The sequence below is a fragment of the Cyprinodon tularosa genome, unplaced genomic scaffold, assembly GCF_016077235.1.
Source record: "Cyprinodon tularosa strain WSP-4 unplaced genomic scaffold, ASM1607723v1 ctg352, whole genome shotgun sequence".
Lineage (NCBI taxonomy): Eukaryota > Metazoa > Chordata > Actinopteri > Cyprinodontiformes > Cyprinodontidae > Cyprinodon > Cyprinodon tularosa.
In genome coordinates, this window is record NW_024039066.1 from 873,099 (window position 1) to 886,131 (window position 13,033).

At 45.6% G+C, this 13,033-nt stretch overlaps 2 protein-coding genes across 3 annotated transcripts in view; one reads left to right on the top strand and one right to left on the bottom strand.

The window, feature by feature from the left end:
* Positions 1-10,204, bottom strand: part of LOC119790014 — a 30,059-nt gene extending 19,855 nt beyond the window's left edge. Inside the window, exon 1 of one of the 2 annotated variants that reach the window (XM_038295300.1) lies at positions 9,644-10,204. The gene's annotated coding sequence lies outside the window, so the exon portion shown is untranslated. The remainder of the gene's footprint in view (positions 1-9,643) is intronic. The other variant, XM_038295299.1, reaches the window with a different exon arrangement.
* A 235-nt stretch (positions 10,205-10,439) lies between these two features.
* Positions 10,440-11,691, top strand: LOC119789992 (proline-rich protein HaeIII subfamily 1-like). The gene is made up of 2 exons (XM_038295273.1): positions 10,440-11,221; positions 11,271-11,691. Exons 1-2 carry the CDS (start codon positions 10,440-10,442, stop codon positions 11,689-11,691), a joined length of 1,203 nt encoding a protein of 400 aa, XP_038151201.1.
* The last annotated feature ends 1,342 nt before the right edge of the window (positions 11,692-13,033 follow it).

Below are 13,033 nucleotides of genomic sequence, written 5' to 3' on the forward strand. Positions count from 1 at the left end.
ATGAATCTTTTTTAGCAGAAGTAGCATCTGCTGTCTATGAATCTAATCCTTTGCTGAAAGCTATAGGGGCGAGTGGTGCCTTAAGCACATCTTTTCTTCGCAACCAGTTTTACAAAAACAACTTTAATATAATACAGCCTATTGAGTACACACTTGATGCGAAAGAAAAAAAAAGTTTTCAGTATGTTCCTGTACTGAAATCACTACAGCAGCTCTTTGAAAGAAAAAATGTTGTGGACAATGTATTAGAAAATCATATATGTATATATACATATATATATATGTATATACAGGTGCTGGTCATAAAATTAGAATATCATGAAAAAGTAGATTGATTTCAGTAATTCCATTTAAAAAGTGAAACTTGTATATTATATTCATACATTACATACAAACTCATATATTTCAGATGTTTATTTTGTTTAATTTTGATGATTACAAATGACAACAAATGAAAATCTCAAATTCATCATATCAGAAAATTAGAATATTGTGAAAAGGTTCAAAATTGATGGCCCCTGGTGCCACACTCTAATCAGCTAATTAACTCAAACCACCTGCAAAAGCCTTTAAATGGTCTTTCAGTCTAGTTCTATAGGCTGCACAATCATGGGGAAGACTTCTGACTTGACAGTTGTCCAAAAGACGACCATCGACACCTTGCACAAGGAGGGCAAGACACAAAAGGTCATCGCTAAAGAGGCTGGCTGTTCACAGAGCTCAGTGTCCAAGCACATTAATAGAGAGGCGAAGGGAAGGAAAAGATGTGGTCGAAAAAAGTGTACAAGCAAGAGAGATAACCGCACCCTGGAGAGGATTGTGAAACAAAACCCATTCAAAAATGTGGGGGAGATTCACAAAGAGTGGACTGCAGCTGGAGTGAGTGCTTCAAGAACCACCACACACAGACGTATGAAAGACATGGGTTTCTGCTGTCGCATTCCTTGTGTCAAGCCACTCTTGAACCACAGACAGCGTCAGAAGCGTCTTGCCTGGGCTAAAGAGAAACAGGACTGGACTGCTGGTGAGTGGTCCAAAGTCATGTTCTCTGATGAAAGTAAATTTTGCATTTCCTTTGGAAATCAAGGTCCCAGAGTCTGGAGGAAAAGAAGAGAGGCACTTCATCCACGTTGCTTGAAGTCCAGTGTAAAGTTTCCACAGTCAGTGATGGTTTGGGGTGCCATGTCATCTGCTGGTGTTGGTCCATTGTGTTTTCTGAGGTCCAGGGTCAACGCAGCCACATACCAGGAAGTTTTAGAGCACTTCATGCTTCCTGCAGCTGACCAACTTTTTGGAGATGCAGATTTCATTTTCCAACAGGACTTGGCACCTGCACACAGTGCCAAAGCTACCAGTACCTGGTTGAAGGACCATGGTATCCCTGTTCTTAATTGGCCAGCAAACTCTCCTGACCTTAACCCCATAGAAAATCTATGGGGTATTGTGAAGAAGAAGATGCAATACACCAGACCCAACAATTCAGAAGAGCTAAAAGCCACTATTAGAGCAACCTGGGCTATCATAACACCTGAGCAGTGCCACAGACTGATCGACTCCATGCCACGCCGCATTGCTGCAGTAATACAGGCCAAAGGAGGCCCAACTAAATACTGAGTGCTGTACATGCTCATACTTTTCATGTTCATACTTTTCAGTTGGCCAACATTTCTATAAATCCTTTGTTTTTATTGGTCTTCAGTAATATTCTAATTTTCTGATATGATGAATTTGAGATTTTCATTTGTTGTCATTTGTAATCATCAAAATTAAACAAAATAAACATCTGAAATATATGAGTTTGTATGTAATGTATGAATATAATATACAAGTTTCACTTTTTAAATGGAATTACTGAAATCAATCTACTTTTTCATGATATTCTAATTTTATGACCAGCACCTGTATATATATATATGTATATATATTATATATATATTTTTTTTTCATCAGACAATTTGATTTGTTTTATTGCATTGTCCTTTCTTAGATTGTACATGTAATGTCTTCAAGACACATTGGGCTACAGCTTTTTGCACATCGTTGTATTCAGCTTGGTTCAAATGTAGGAATTAAGTATTGTTTTTTTTGGATAAGCAGATGCACTGACATTTTACAAATTATTCCAGAAGTTCCCAACAGCAATATCACAGTGGATTTTGTAAACTCAAATCTAAATTTAACTGGTTAAAAGGGTTTGCTAAAGAATAAATCTTTTTATTTAAACATTGATAGGTAGACCAAGTAACACAGTTCATATTGTCACCCAAATTCTGTCTGTCTGGATTCTTCCTTTAAAGCTGCCTCTTAGAGTTGCATGTAGGTTTGGTTTATAGAAATGTTCTGTGCCAGCTAGTTTTGATCCTAATGTTTTGTGGGTGTGAACGTCCTTTCTGAATTTCATTCTTAGGTTGACAGCATTGATGTGAGACGAGAATGCATCCTCAGAGGTTTGACCGTGTATCTGAATGAGGATCCACAAAAATTTGTTAAGGACTACAAGGTATGTTGACCAGCCATCAGACAACACATTCATCTCTCATCCTAACTTTTGTGGTTTATTTTGCTCAGGCCAAGAGAAAAATTACTGACCGCAACATAAAACGTTCTTTTAAGTAAACTGTACAATATTCCACATTTTGCAGTTGGTTCCAGTGTTCATGATTCCCATGTTGTTCTTTTGTTGGACCGCATGAGTAAAACTTAATTGCACTCGACACACTCTTGGGTGCTCTCTAAAGGAATTCTTCTCATCTCCTTCCAACAGGGACCCCAAACTCCAGTCCTCAAGGCCACTGTCCTGCATACTTTTGAAGGTTTCCTGCTGCAACACACCTGACTCAAATTTTGTAATTGGCAGACTTGTGCAGAGCTTGTCAGATATCCATTTAATTTTAATATGGTGTGTCTCAGCAGGAAAACATCTAATACATGTGGGATAGTAGGCCTTGAGGACCAGGGTTGGAGATCACTGTTGTGCTGCATCTGTGTTGATTTTCTAGTCCAGGCTGCTGTCCAGGACCTCTACCTCCTAATAAAGTATCCTGATGGGCAGTGTGCAGGTTTCCACCCTGAAGTCATTAACCATCTCTTTTGTCTTGTTCACGTTCAGAACCATGATTCCTACATAACATTAAGATATCAAAGAATTGTTTCAGAAATCCTACTGATAAAGTCTGGTTTTATTTATTTATTTACTTATTTTTGTTTAATATTTTTAACCTTTTTAATTGTTCTCCCACAGAGCGATGATGAGTGCATTGAAAGAGACCTGGCAGAAACAGTCTTTGGCATCTATGTGATTCGACACAATGTTGCAGACCCTGATGATGACCCTGAGGATATTGGAATCGTTTTGGAGGGGGTAGAGGTACTGAGTGGTTTGAGAAATGTTCCATTCGCTATGGCAATGTTTCTCGGACTTGTGTATGCTCTGAACATTAGTTACCCTCCAGAATTAAAATATACATTTGAAGCTCTGCAGAAAATCATTATGGAGATGCAAGGAAACAGGTTGTCGGCCAAAGTACAAACGCTCAAGACACTGCTGGCACGTTGATCACTGTAAAAAGTACATCGTAATGGCTGCCAAATGTACTTTTTTTTTTTTTTTCCCCTAAATGTTGAAATTTCATGTTGTACTTGAAAGCAGTAGTCAAGCCTGGATATGGGAGAATTCTCGTAGTCTCACCAGTTTGTCAAAGATTTCACATTACATTTTTGAATTTTATTGCAGTTTTGTCTCTCAAAACCGTTTAGTGTGCTGACTAGATTTAAGAGAAACACATGAATAGCAGTGTAAAATACTTAAGACTGGATATCCATCCCAAGACACTTTTTGTTAGATTTCTAGAGTTAAAATATAAAATTGAAGTTGTGTAGAAAATCATTATGGAGATGCAAGAAAACGAGTAGTCAGCCAAAGTATAAACTTTCAAGACACTGCTGGTGTGGAAATTACTTAATATGAAAGTAAAAGAGTACATTTCAAGGGCTGCCTAATATACTGTTTATTTCAAAATGTTAAAGGTTCATGTTGCACTTTAAAGCAGTTGCCAAGTCTGGATTTGGAAGAATTCTACTAGTTTTTCTTGAACTTTATTACTATTGTCTTACATATCAGTAAAAAACCTTAGTCTGCTAAGTACATTCAAGAGATATGTGTCAGCCACAATTTGAAATACTGAAGACTGGATATACTTTGAGTTGCATCTTTTTTCCTTTTCCTGAAGACTGTAAGGAGCTATTTGCATGTTAAGTAAAGTTCAACTTAATTATTATTATTTTTTACTCAAAATAACATATGGTTTCAAAATGTCTAATTCTGTATAGTGTTGTTGTATCCACTTAAATTCATGTAAGTGTGCTTTAAGAATGTTGTCTGTAGAACAGAGTACCATTAAGGGTGTTTTTTGTTTGTTTTTAACATTTGCTAACCCTGTTTTAATTTTATTTTGTGAAGCAACCACTACAAATTTGTGTTTAAGAAACTAAGAATGGTATGCTGCTGTTTTAGGTTTTTTTAAATAATGTAATTACCCTGTTTTAGTAAGCCAGTGTTAACATGTAAGCCTAAATTGTCTTTGTTCAAATACAGTTTGATTGAAACGCATGAAAAATGTTTTTTATTCCTACCTTTGGCACTACATGTTAGAGGTGACAGTTGTATAGCACTTTTATCTAAAGAGATTTACAATACATTTCAGATTCACACCCTGACATGGAAAACCAGGAGGCAACCTCGGGTTCGGTGCTTGCCCAAGGACACTTTGGCATGTAGTTAAGGGGAAGCTGGAACTGATCCACGACTCTCTGGTTGACGGATGACTCTTCTTCCACCTGAGCAGCCAACCGGAAGTTATCTTTTTTATTTTGTTGAATGAACTTGAAGAAATCATGGAAATCATTTCCACCTAATTAATTAATTAATTTTCAACATTAAACATTTTAGTTTCTTAAACCAAATATTCTTGGTTTAGGTCAACCTAATGTATCAAGGTTAGTCAAACATATTTGCTATGTTTTAGTCTGATTCTATTAAGATAAGTATTTTTAACTTGATTTTAATGAATTTAGATTACACAATTTTTTTGAGTTGATTTTACCTATGCAAATTAAGTTGACTTTACTCAAAGTATTAATTTAAATCAAACTGGTGCGAGTTAAGCAGACATAATTTAATCAAGTCAAGCTAGAAAGAAAAAATTAAGTAGAACAAACTCAAATACACTATATTGCCAAAAGTATTTGCTCACCCATCCAAATTATTGGAATCAGGTGTTCCAATCACTTCCATGGCCACAGGTGTATAAATTCAAGCACCTAGGCATGCAGACTGTTTTTACAAACATTTGTGAAAGAATGGGTCGCTCTCAGGAGCTCAGTGAATTCCAGCGTGGAACTGTGATAGGATGCCACCTGTGCAACAAATCCAGTCGTGAAATTTCCTCGCTCCTAAATATTCCACAGTCAACTGTCAGCTGTATTATAAGAAAATGGAAGTGTTTGGGAACGACAGCAACTCAGCCACGAAGAGGTAGGCCACGTAAACTGACGGAGCGGGGTCAGCGGATGCTGACGCGCATAGTGCGAAGAGGTCGCCAACTTTCTGCAGAGTCAATCACTACAGACCTCCAAACTTCATGTGGCCTTCAGATTAGCTCAAGAACAGTGCGCAGAGAGCTTCATGGAATGGGTTTCCATGGTCGAGCAGCTGCATCCAAGCCATACATCACCAAGTGCAATGCAAAGCGTCGGATGCGGTGGTGTAAAGCACGCCGCCACTGGACTCTAGAGCAGTGGAGACGCGTTCTCTGGAGTGACGAATCGCGCTTCTCCATCTGGCAATCTGATGGACGGGTCTGGGTTTGGCGGTTGCCAGGAGAACGGTACTTGTCTGACTGCATTGTGCCAAGTGTAAAGTTTGGTGGAGGGGGGATTATGGTGTGAGGTTGTTTTTCAGGAGCTGGGCTTGGCCCCTTAGTTCCAGTGAAAGGAACTCTGAATGCTTCAGCATACCAAGACATTTTGGACAATTCCATGCTCCCAACTTTGTGGGAACAGTTTGGAGCTGGCCCCTTCCTCTTCCAACATGACTGTGCACCAGTGCACAAAGCAAGGTCCATAAAGACATGGATGACAGAGTCTGGTGTGGATGAACTTGACTGGCCTGCACAGAGTCCTGACCTCAACCCGATAGAACACCTTTGGGATGAATTAGAGCGGAGACTGAGAGCCAGGCCTTCTCGTCCAACATCAGTGTGCGACCTCACAAATGCGCTTCTGGAAGAATGGTCAAAAATTCCCATAAACACACTCCTAAACCTTGTGGACAGCCTTCCCAGAAGAGTTGAAGCTGTTCTAGCTGCAAAGGGTGGACCGACGTCATATTGAACCCTATGGATTAGGAACGGGATGTCACTTAAGCTCATATGTGAGTCAAGGCAGGTGAGCAAATACTTTTGGCAATATAGTGTAACTTAAGTTGACCTGAATGAAGTATATTGGGTTGAAACAACTAATTGTTTATTGTAGAAAAAGATTAATTTAATTGTGTGGAAATGATTTCCATGATTTTTTTAAGTTCATTCAACAAATTATTTCTTTGAGTGTGGAACCAGACGCTAATCTGGCTCTTGATCACGGCGGTTCTTCAGCAGGAAGTAAAACGATGTGACACGAGATGCAACGGAAGGCACCCATCATCTTCTCTCCTCTGAAGACCTCAGGTCTCCAACAGCTCTGTGGAAAAACGCTAAATCTCATCAGAAACCCAGAGAGGAAGCAAGCTGCTGATCTGGGACTTCACAGCATGAAAGGCGGCCATGTTTCACCCTGAGAAGAACATCTCAGAAGGTCAGGAAGGAAGCGACACAGGAAAAGGCAGATATCGTTACATCAAACAGCCTGACTTTGCAGAGCCGCAGCAGGAAGTGTTTTCAACAGAAAATAAACCAAATCAAATCATCTTAAAGATTGAATTTCCAGAACATGAGAGTAAAACCTGCAGCTCCTGGAACTAGAACCAGTCCTGATGTCTTTGTACGCTGATGATGACTGGATTTACTTTGCAGAGCATCTTAAAGCATCCCTGTGACCTTTGACCTCAGGATCAGCTTAACCTGACATCCATCCAATGATCCTTCATCTCCTGCTGCGTATAAATGCTCCTCTGTGACCTCAGAGGTTCTGATCAGTCTCTGAATGGGTCATGTGACCCAGAGCGCCGCTTCCTGTAAGTCTGAGCTCCCCTTAAACACCACAGCTAACTAAGCTAACAGCTGTTAGCTCTGAGCCTCAGCTGCTTCTGATTGGAGGATTTCATCCAGAGGAAGTCCAGGATTCTGGACATGCTGGTCCAAACTGGTCTGATACCAGAACCCAGACAGCGGTGCTGCTTGTGGCCTGCAGGGGGCGCTGAACCCAGAAGCTACAGGTCCAGCGCCCTCAGTGGCTGAAAGCTGCACAGGGTTGTTTTAGATATTCAGAAATTAACTCAGTGAAAGTTACAGAAAAGCCAAACATGTCAGAACTCATTAAAAATGGCTGTCCAGCTAATGCTAACGCTAGCGTATTTCAGTCTACATCTGCTACTCATGAAAATTATTTTATAACAAATTAAAAAATAGACCAAATAGGTCCAAAGCAAAGAGCAACATGAACAAAATGAAAGAAAATCCAAACGGGTCCAGAATATCTGGAACCAGAACCGAGCTCCGTTTGTCTCAGCTGACTGCGAAGTTTCATCAACAGCAGGACTTCTTAATGTCCAACGTCTTCTCCACCGTCAGTAAACAATAAAAACTCTGCTGCACAATAAACACGTCTAATTATCCCATCAAGAAAAGACGGATTAAAACCAGAGAAACTGCCTGAAACCAAACCCAGCAGAACTCACCACTGAAAGGACGAATTTTAAAGTCAAGAAAAAACCCAAACCTGATCTAGAATAAAGTCCAGAACGCTTCTAAGAACCTTAACGGACCTTAGGAGCCCAAACCAAGAACTCAAAACAACTGATACGGAACAAAGTCTGAGCCAAACCATCCCGACCCAATAAGAACCTCTAAACGTCCGAACTCCAGAACCTGCAAAGTTCTAAAGCTCCAGAGAACTGAACCCAACCGCTACTGCATCGGCGGGAAACATCCGTCATCCTGCAGGGTGTCTCCGCCCTTTGGTTCCAGGAGGAGGTCCCTGCAGATCTCCTCCTGGTAGATCCAGATCCTGGTAGATGAGGAGGAGTTCAGAGTCTGCCTCTCTGTAAGAAGGATGAATGGGAATGTGTCTTTGTCTACTGGTCCGGTTAAGTTCCCCCCCCATGGAAGGTTCTAGGCCTGAAGTACGAGCAGGCCCTTCATCCTCCCCCTTCCTATGCTCCCCGCCTGCAGATAGACACTAGGTGGTGCTATAGAGCACCCGCCCCTCTCACACCCAACCAAAAAATGGCCTAACGATTATTCAGTTATTTTTAGTCAGTCTAGGTTTGGCGTTCAGCTCATTTTCTGGATTGAGTCTGACTCTGTTGCTGACGGTTCTCTACGGGTCGGGGTCTTCAGAGGGCGCTGTCCCCGTCTTCAGGGGCCATAGTGCCGAGGTCCAACGAGGCTGCAGGCGGAGCCCATGTGGTCCACCAGCGGCCCTGTCTGACCTCAGCACTATGACCTCTGGGGTCGGCCCCTCAGTTTCTGGGTCCCTTTGGGTTTGGCTCCTCTGGTGTCAGGCTCCAGGTGCTCTCCTCTGTTCAGAACCTTTGGATTTTACTCGCCAACAACAAAACCTGAAGTTTGACACAGAAAGGTGGACCTGCTGGACGGGGCCTCTATGTGCTGTTCAGGATCTGCTCCTGAGTCTGGGTCTGGGTCTGGGTCTGAGTCTGGGTCTGAGCCTAGGTCTGGGTTTTTTCCTTCCACTTAACTTTTTCAGCCGTACCGTTGGAAGCAGAACTCTGAGCGGTTTGAGGTTCTGCAGGTCCGGCTCCATGCGGAGGGACTCTGTCGCTGTTCTGGTCCATGATGGTTTGAACCAGAACATCTGATGGAGCTGAATCATCAGAAAGAAGAAAATAAACAGGAATGTTTCCCTCGGTGTGAAACGGCTCTGATTGTTCTGGGTTCATTAACTCCAACGGGTCGAGATGAGAATGTCTGTTGAAGCCGTAAGTGTGTTAAACAGCCACCGACTTCCTGTCGGTTCCACATCGAGGTTAAACGCGACTGCAGGAAGTCAACGCTTCTTCCAATCAGGTGTGGTTTCTTCTCAGAACCGTCTGAACGTCACGCTGCAGATAAAACTGCGCCAGTTCGGTACCTTTCCACTGGGCCTCCTCTAAAACACCCAGAACTTTGGATCAGAACCAGCGAGGTGATCCTGGTCCAGCTCCTTCTGGAGCTCCAACCCATCATCAGACCTGGAAGCTCTTCAGAGATCAGAAGATGTTTCTGATGGTTTTAGAAAAACACCCAAAATGTTGGCAGTGAATAAAGGAGTAGAAACTCGTGGAGTTTTGGTGGTTCTGAAACCGGGTCAGACCCGAGGCTCGGCGAAGACCTGACAGGAAACTAACCATCTACAGAAGTTCTACAAACATCCAGTTTTCTCTTATTTTCAGATTAAATCAGATGTTTCTCCTGCGGTTGACACTGACCTGCGGCAGTGGAAGCGGAGCGTAGATCTAGGCCTGTAGATGTTCTCCTCACTGTCTGGTCCAAACCAACACCTACTGGAACCAAGCAGCCATCTTCAACATGTCTGCTCCTTCTGATCGCTCTTCAGTCAGATGAAGCGGGTAATCATCTCGACTCGATGGCACCTTGCTGGTGTCTGCAGATGGACCTCCTGAAGCTCTGACTCACCAACACCGTGTGGGACGATCAAACCTTCCTCCTGCTGCACCTCATCTGCAAGCTGTTGGTGGAAACTGGAGACGCTGTCCTCAGAGCGCCGCCGCCTGCTTCACACAAACACCTCCGACCAATCAGGAGGAGCGACTATGACACCTCAGAGCGGCGCCGGTTGGTGAGAAGCTGCAGCTCTGTGAGAACGCTGCTGCAACCGTCTGAACATCCTCCCACCTGCAAACAGGAAACCACAGCGAGGAGAGGAAGCAGAGTCCTCCTCTACCTCCTCACTCCTCTCAGCCTCCCACCTCCTTCTGCTGAAGGTTCAGAGGAGCCTGAGGAACCTCTGAGCCGGAGGGAGGAGACCTGGAGAACGTCTGTGGAGGATCCATCTGACAGAGTTTCTCCTAAAGAACCTTCAGAACCGAGTCCAGACCAGAGTCCGAATGAGCAGCTCTCATTCAGACTTTAACAAACGCTGCGGTACCGAGCATCCATCGGTAGAAGGTCCTGGACGGTTCCAGGGACACAAAGTCTTTGGTGACACAAAACGTCTTCTTTTATTTCTCATAAACGTAAAGAGCTGAGATCAGATTTTAAAAAATGCAGGAAAAGAAGTTCAAGAAGGTGGAACACAAAATATCTGAAGAACTGATGAAGAAAACGTCTCCTGGGGCAGGAAGTCCCTCCGTCAGCCCTAAGACCTCCAGGAGGAACCAGGAAGTCCCTCCCTCAGTACAAAGACCACCAGGAGGAACCAGGAAGTGCCTCCCTCAGTCCAAAGACCACCAGGAAGTCCCCCCCCTCAGTCCAAAGACCACCAGGCGGAAGCAGGAAGTCCCCCCCTCAGTCCAAAGACCACCAGGAGGAACCAGGAAGTCCCCCCCTCAGTCCAAAGACCTCCAGGAGGAACCAGGAAGTCCCCCCCTCAGTCCAAAGACATCCAGGAGGAACCAGGAAGTCCCTCCGTCAGCCCTAAGACCTCCAGGAGGAACCAGGAAGTGCCTCCCTCAGTCCAAAGACCTCCAGGAGGAACCAGGAAGTCCCCCCCTCAGTACAAATACCACCGGGAGGAACCAGGAAGTCCCTCCGTCAGCCCTAAGACCTCCAGGAGGAACCAGGAAGTCCCTCTCTCAGTACAAAGACCACCAGGAGGAACCAGGAAGTGCCTCCCTCAGTCCAAAGACCACCAGGAGGAACCATGAAGTCCCTCCCTCAGATCAAAGACCTCCAGGGGGAACCAGGAAGTCCCCCCCTCAGTCCAAAGACCACCAGGAGGAACCAGGAAGTACCTCCCTCAGATCAAAGACCTCCAGGGGGAACCAGGAAGTCCCCCCCCCCTCAGTCCAAAGACCACCAGGAGGAACCAGGAAGTCCCCCCCTGAGTACAAAGTCCTCCAGGAGTAACCATGAAGTCTCCCCCTGAGTCCAAAGACCTCCAGGAGGAACCAGGAAGTCCCCCCCTGAGTCCAAAGACCACCAGGAGGAACCAGGAAGTCCCCCACTGAGTCCAAAGACCTCCAGGAGGAACCATGAAGTCCCCCCCTCAGAACAAAGACCTCCAGGAGGAACCATGAAGTCCCCCCCTCAGAACAAAGACCTCCAGAAGGAACCAGGAAGTGCCTCCCTCAGATCAAAGACCTCCAGGGGAACCAGGAAGTCCCCCCCTCAGTCCAAAGACCACCAGGAGGAACCAGGAAGTACCTCCCTCAGTACAAATACCACCAGGAGGAACCATGAAGTCCCCCCCTCAGAACAAAGACCTCCAGAAGGAACCAGGAAGTGCCCCCCTCAGATCAAAGACCTCCAGGGGGAACCAGGAAGTCCCCCCCCTCAGTCCAAAGACCACCAGTAGGAACCAGGAAGTCCCCCCCCCCTTAGTACAAAGACCTCCAGGGGGAACCAGGAAGTCCCCCCCCCCTCAGTCCAAAGACCACCAGGAGGAACCAGGAAGTCCCACCCCCCTCAGTACAAATACCTCCAGGAGGAACCAGGAAGTCCCCCCCCCCCTCAGTACAAAGTCCTCCAGGAGGAACCAGGAAGTCCCCCCCCCCCTCAGTACAAAGTCCTCCAGGAGGAACCATGAAGTCCCCCCCTGAGTGAAAAGACCTCCAGGAGGAACCATGAAGTCCCCCCCTGAGTCCAAAGACCTCCAGGAGGTACCATGAAGTCCCCCCCTCAGTCCAAAGACCACCAGGAGGAACCAGAAAGTCCCCCCCCTGAGTCCAAAGACCTCCAGGAGGAACCATGAAGTCCCCCCTTGAGTGAAAAGACCTCCAGGAGGAACCAGGAAGTGTCTCCCTCAGATCAAAGACCTCCAGGGGAACCAGGAAGTCCCCCCCTCAGTCCAAAGACCTCCAGGAGGAACCAGGAAGTCCCCCCCTCAGTCCAAAGACATCCAGGAGGAACCAGGAAGTCCCTCCGTCAGCCCTAAGACCTCCAGGAGGAACCAGGAAGTGCCTCCCTCAGTCCAAAGACCTCCAGGAGGAACCAGGAAGTCCCCCCCTCAGTACAAATACCACCGGGAGGAACCAGGAAGTCCCTCCGTCAGCCCTAAGACCTCCAGAAGGAACCAGGAAGTCCCTCTCTCAGTACAAAGACCACCAGGAGGAACCAGGAAGTGCCTCCCTCAGTCCAAAGACCACCAGGAGGAACCATGAAGTCCCTCCCTCAGATCAAAGACCTCCAGGGGGAACCAGGAAGTCCCCCCCTCAGTCCAAAGACCACCAGGAGGAACCAGGAAGTACCTCCCTCAGATCAAAGACCTCCAGGGGGAACCAGGAAGTCCCCCCCCTCAGTCCAAAGACCACCAGGAGGAACCAGGAAGTCCCCCCCTGAGTACAAAGTCCTCCAGGAGTAACCATGAAGTCTCCCCCTGAGTCCAAAGACCTCCAGGAGGAACCAGGAAGTCCCCCCCTGAGTCCAAAGACCACCAGGAGGAACCAGGAAGTCCCCCACTGAGTCCAAAGACCTCCAGGAGGAACCATGAAGTCCCCCCTGAGTACAAAGACCTCCAGGAGGAACCATGAAGTCCCCCCCTCAGAACAAAGACCTCCAGAAGGAACCAGGAAGTGCCTCCCTCAGATCAAAGACCTCCAGGGGAACCAGAAAGTCCCCCCCTCAGTCCAAAGACCACCAAGAGGAACCAGGAAGTGCCTCCCTCAGATCAAAGACCTCCAGGGGAACCAGGAAGTCCC

Excerpts from the sequence above, each read along its gene's own strand:
- LOC119789992 (XM_038295273.1), top strand. The coding sequence starts at position 10,440 with ATGCAGGAAAAGAAGTTCAAGAAGGTGGAACACAAAATATCTGAAGAA. Across the intron at positions 11,222-11,270 it reads ACCAGGAAGTCCCCCCCTGA|ACCTCCAGGAGGAACCAGGA; the intron begins GTACAAAGTCCT and ends CTGAGTCCAAAG.